At 30.5% G+C, this 6,031-nt stretch overlaps 1 protein-coding gene across 2 annotated transcripts; it reads left to right on the top strand.

The window, feature by feature from the left end:
- Nucleotides 1-2,649: 2,649 nt before the first annotated feature.
- Nucleotides 2,650-6,019, top strand: LOC117792484 (neuropeptide F). Of its 2 annotated transcripts, XM_034632650.1 has the most exons (3): nucleotides 2,650-2,880; nucleotides 5,473-5,780; nucleotides 5,839-6,019. In XM_034632650.1, exons 2-3 carry the CDS (start codon nucleotides 5,484-5,486, stop codon nucleotides 5,869-5,871), a joined length of 330 nt encoding a protein of 109 aa, XP_034488541.1. In that variant the 5' UTR covers nucleotides 2,650-2,880; nucleotides 5,473-5,483; the 3' UTR covers nucleotides 5,872-6,019. The 2 variants fall into 2 exon arrangements, with proteins under 2 accessions (XP_034488541.1, XP_034488540.1); XM_034632649.1 differs by lacking the exon at nucleotides 2,650-2,880 and having other exon boundaries at nucleotides 5,247-5,780.
- Nucleotides 6,020-6,031: the final 12 nt, after the last annotated feature.

The raw sequence follows: 6,031 nt of genomic DNA, 5'->3' as shown, positions 1-6,031 counted from the left end.
TCAAATATTATAATTTAATTATAATTTTGAAAACTTTTCAAACAAAAAAAAAAAAAAACTCAAACATGCAAGTTTAAAAGTGCGATTACCTTTTAATCAATTGCCAAATCACGCGATGTGTGTTTTCTTTCTCTCTCGGGGAGGAGTCCAGTTATAAGCCTCCAAGGGATTTCCCGGTTGCATGCTTCTACAAATTATAACTGTAAATATGTTGCATTAAATTAGAGACTTAAAATTACAGAAATAATAGGAATTTGCATTAGCAGACAGAAGTGTTTTCTAAACACTTTACAGACTGTGCAAAGATCAATAAGTGTCCTTGAAGTAAATCCCCAGCAGAAATGTGACGTCGACTCAGTGTAAAGCACTTTAAGTTGGGGATTCCCCGCGGCAAGTGCGATTTCTCATGTGTGCGTTAATAGTTACAGCTCTACTAAACAACACTTCCAAACATAAATGAAGCTATAAAATCACATATGTAAATTATTATTGGATCATTAATAAAGTTACGACTATAAGCAAATACAGTCGTTAATAGATTCTTCCTAGGTAGAAAATGCAATCGAAATAGGAAGTAAATATTGCGTTAAAACGGGTGATTTATTGAGTCCTTTATTTTTTAGTTGAAACAAGGATCGCACAGAAGAGTGATAAGTTTATTAAGATCAAAATTGAAAATAATTATTCTGATGAATGGAAATATATATAAATAAACAATTATTAGATGGGGTATCCTGCAAACAGGATAAAATTTTATTATACATTTTTATGTAAAAATTAAAAAAAAAACTCATGAAATAATAATTTGATTTCAATTCTGTTTATAAATTATAGAAAAATACATTTTTTCCTTATTTTTATTATAAATACATTTTTAAGAAAAGATTTATTATTATTATTATTATTATTATTATTATTTTTTCTAAATTTTATGATTAAAATTGGAGGGAAAGTTTTTAATAAAAATTAGATATCACAGATTATTTTTACGACATACAACTCTTATAGTTTTTATTTTTATTATTATAATTTGAAAAAAAAGTTGGTCTAAATAAGTGACCCTATATGATATTAGCTTGGAGCCATTGTTGATTACTCTGGTTAATAATACAGGAAAGTATTCTGCTTTCAGATAAAGCATGTAACTAATTGAACTGCAGTAAACTCTAAACTGTACAATAAGGAACCAAGCCAGTTATGGATACCAATTAAATTTAAATCCGATACGCTGTCGGTTAGGTTCTAATGCATATTTAACGAGCTTAATTGCATTGATTTCAATTTAACAACGGCTTCTCATAGAGCATAAAAACAACTAAATTAGTAGTTGCAATATATGTATGCACTGTGTTAATTAACCAGGTCATTGTAAACTAATATGAAAATAATAATAAGCATTTAAAAAAGTCATCACGGTTATGACGACATCAACGTCTATTCGCGGACAATTCCGCGTATACGTAATTCGAATTAAATCTAAGGTAAAACGTTACGTATGCGCAATAAGCCGGAAAGCAGACAGTGATTAAAATTGCATTTGTTATGGAAATGCTGGCAATCATGACCCCAAATTATAGAGCAATTCAAATTGCAGCCCTTGGTGCAGCGTTAGAAATAAATACTTAATAATGCAAGTAAGAACGTTACAATTGCTGGGCTTGACTTTCAGATGACCAGTATTCGTAGATTTGCAGTAAGAGAAAATTAACATTTTACCAAAAAAAGCAAAGAAAAAATAAAAAATATTTAAATAAGTTAAGGAAAAAAGACAACCCTTTCCGTCTTTCAGACTCAAGACTTTTAAGCAGAAGAGTAGACTTCAGTAAAAATAAATTTTTGATGGGAATTTGAAAAATAAATAATAAATTAGATTTTAAATAATAAATGTATGAAATAATATAAAAAGTAACAACAATAAAAGAAATTATATACTATATATAGCTATATCTCAATTATTTTCTTTGTTTATTAACTGATTAAGAGAATATTTAAAGCAAACGTTCGCCAAAAATCACACATTTCGTGTGTTAAATTCAAATTTTAAAGTTTCAAAATTGATAATAATTTTTTTGCGATCTTTTCCCGAAGAGTATTGTCACAAAATTTGGCTGCTCTAACTCTTGTAGTCTCTGACAGACTGACACTGTCACTAACTCTATAGCCCATGTACCCTTTGAGTGCTGGACTAAAAATAGAATTTTTACTAGTACTCCAACTCCAATTGGCGTCACCCAAATCGCTATCGCAATCGCAATTGGTAAAGCCAGCGGCAATTAAATAATAATTTAGTAAGTGTAATTAATGATAGTGTCGCTAATCCTTCGCAACGCTTTTTATCATTAATATAAAGGAGCATTTGAAATAATACCACGTATATTTCGTATCTCGTTAGACAACTGTCAGCATTTGTTAGCGTTGGTGTCGCCAGTTGCCAGTTGTCAGTGATTCCGTTCCAGCTGCTTCAAAAAACTTTACCCATTGTAATTAGCTTGCATATAAAAATATTCATATTTTTGAGGCTTCGCGTTGTCAAGCAAGTTGCAGGTGAGCGGGGGAGGAGCACAAATCCTTCAGATACTCATACATTTCATCATCTATGTAGGTCAGGGCAGGTCGGGTCGGTTGGGTATAAATGCCTGTTGCTTTCCCCATTCGGCCATCATTTGCTCTCGTTCGTTGATTGGCTCTTCAGCTCAGCATTCGCTCGAGCATTAAACTCATTGTGTGGTCTATTGTGAATTTAATTTTGATTGTGATTGTGCACTGACTAACCATCACTTATCATTCAGCATCGGCAACGTGAAGAACCTGTCGGATCACACTATAACTGCATACGAGTCGCAGTTCTAAAAACCTTTCATCAATACTCAACCCTTAAAGGTTAGTTCCGAAATAAAGTTTATTTATCAAAATAATAATATAACATACTTTACAAGTGCTATAACAATTTATCACGCATGCTTTAAAAATCTCCAAATAACCTAGCTTTAGTTGCTTTTCAATGTCAAAATATTTCTTGAGAGACTTGAATTTGATTATTTGTAACTTATTGAAATAAATTTAACTATACACACAATTTACATTTTCATTTAATTCATTTACTGTCCAAAATTTAGAAGCAGTTTTGTTAAATTAAAAATAATATGTTTAGACTTGTTTTAAAAATATCAAACAATCCAAAAGTGTTTTTGAAACCAATTTTCGTTGCTTTTCAATGTCAAAATATTTCTTGAAAGATTTGATAAACTTGTTAATTATAATAATTCAATTCAAATTTATAAATGCATACATTTTTAATTAATTTATTTACTGTCCAAAATTTACAAATAGCTTTGTTAAAATCTTAAATCAAAGTAATGTTTTTAAACTTCTAGCAACCCATAGGTTTTCCTTTGGCAGACAAAGCTTAAATTAAAGGCTTAGAAAATGAATTCAAATTGATTATATTTATTTAAAAAATCTCTAGATATTTGAAAAACACAATTGTTTGAAAAAAATTAGCTCTTTTAAGAAAAATGTATTTAGTAAAAACTTGATCAAATTATTTCTGAATATTTTTAATTCTTTCTTCAAAACTTAGCTCTACAAACTAAGATTCGGATTTAAGAAATTTCAAACTATTTAAAATAATTAATAAATGTTATTAGTAATAAATGCAATTTAGTTATAACTCGATACTTATGTTAATTATTAAATAATTGTGAAAAGTCAGCCGTTATTTAAAAACTCGTTTTATAAAAGAGCACACTCAACTAACATTAATTTCAGTAAATTATATAGTAACTCGATAGCTTCGGTAAATTGAACTGTGCCTTAAAAATTATTTATCCAGCCTCTGAATATTCAAAGCAATACAATAAGTACCTTTCGCACGCTATTATCACATACACATGTATTTTAGTAAAAGTTACTCGCATTTGTTGTTGTAAGATGTACACTGCACTCGAAAATTGAGCAACTCATGACGCATTTACTGTAACTAGATTGGACCCAGTATTGATCGCAGCTCAACAACAACGAGCATCTCAACTCTAGTACGCCCTTGACAATTATCATATAAGATTGCCATCTATTAAATACTCGTAACCCCAAATGGACCTATAATGAATCAATACTCCAATTACCTGATAAATACATACTCATTGATGCAAATATGGTACTTGGTACAGGATATATTGGGCTTGGGTCAATGTCTGTCCATCCGAGGCCTGCATTGATCTAGAGGCGAAATATTTTTTTAACCAAATTACATAAATTCGAGTGCAGAATTAATTTAAAGGCCAAACCATGAGCAAGTTTGACAAAGGCTCAGTTTTGACTAAGATATGAGCGTTTGAAGTTGGTCAATATTTCGACCTTTCAACTTTACAAGTAAAAATTTTTGTCCAATCTGCCATGATTTTTTACAGAAAAATGAAACGTCTCAGAATCAAATTTAAAGTGTTGAATTATACTAATTACGATATCAAGAGCTGATTAAAAGTGAAAACTTGAAATTTAAAATTTTTAAATTTCAAAAATCCAAAGGGGGGACCCTATGCTTTAAAATCAAAACCAAGATCTAGATCAAAAATAACTTTTTAAAAAAATATAAAAAAGTTTGAATGCAGAATGAATTAAGAGGCCAAACCATGATCAAAATGGCATTCCGTTTGAAAATCTGTTCAGTTTTGACAAAGTTATGGATCTTTGAAGTTAGTCAAATCTTGGACATTGCAACTTTACAAGTCAAAATTTTTGTTATATTTAGCATGATTTTTTACAGAAAAATAAAACGTTTCAGAATCAAATTTAAAGTGTTGTTTTATACTAATTTTGATATATGGAGTTGATTAAAAGTGAAAACTTGAAATTTAAAATTTTCAAATTTCAAAAATCCAAAGGGGGGACCCTGTGCTTTAAAATCAAAACAAAGATCTAAAACGAAAATAACTTTTTAAAAAAATATAATAAGGTTTGAATGCAGAATGAATTAAGAGGCCAAACCATGATCAAAATGGCATTCCGTTTGAAAATCGCTTCAGTTTTGACAAAGTTAAGGATCTTTGAAATTAATCAAACCTTGGACATTGCAACTAAGTATACAAGTCAAAATATTTTGTTAATTTAGCATGATTTTTTACAGAAAAATTCTTTAAAATCAAAACCAAGATCGAAAATAACTTTCTATGAAAATATTTTTATTATTATTATTATTTATTTAATTATTATACATAAGTTCCTTATAATATAATAACTAAGACTAGAGTACTAGCTACTGGGCCATCGACTAGAGTCTATGAAAATATAATAAAATTTGAATGAAAGAATTTAGAGCGGCTGCGTAGATACAGGTACTGGGCATCTAACAGTCGAGCACTTGGACAGTAGTATGCTAATTATCATTTTCAGACTAATCCTAGGCTCACCTCCCGCTATCTCTATCTCTGTTTCTGTTTCTGTTTATGTTCCTGTCTCTGTTGTCTCTTTTAGATAATCGCATCATGTCACACAAATTGCGTTGCACTCTGGTTGTTTGCATTGCACTCGCTCTCTTTGCGGCAGGTTGCAACGTGGAGGCATCCAAAACTCGACCGCCTCGCAACAATGATATCAGCACCATGGCGGATGCACTTAAGTATCTTCAGGATCTGGACGTTTACTATGGGGACAGAGCACGTGTGAGATTTGGAAAACGTGGGTCATTAATGCAATTACTCCGAAATCGAATGCTAGAAAATGGTATCAATAGCAACAACAACAACGATCCTATCAATGACAACAGCAACGGCGGAGAGTTGGTAATTGAAAATTATAGATAAAGTAGTTCATCGAATTACTAAGTATTCTCTATTGTAGGTGCACTCCGGAATAGAAGAGGAGCCATTTTAAATATGGAAACGAAGGAAAGTCTCATATCCTCTTATATAATTTTGGAGCAATAGTTTAAACATACTATATAGAATTGCTTAAAATAAAAATAAATATTTAAAACTTTGTATGTAGAAAATCCTCCATGAATAAATGGTCTACTAATGTGTCCAATGATCGT

Source organism: Drosophila innubila (genome assembly GCF_004354385.1).
Source record: "Drosophila innubila isolate TH190305 chromosome 3R unlocalized genomic scaffold, UK_Dinn_1.0 2_E_3R, whole genome shotgun sequence".
Taxonomy (NCBI): Eukaryota; Metazoa; Arthropoda; class Insecta; order Diptera; family Drosophilidae; genus Drosophila; species Drosophila innubila.
The sequence above is the reverse complement of the archived record's forward strand: the minus strand, read 5'-3'. Positions and strand labels throughout refer to the sequence as shown.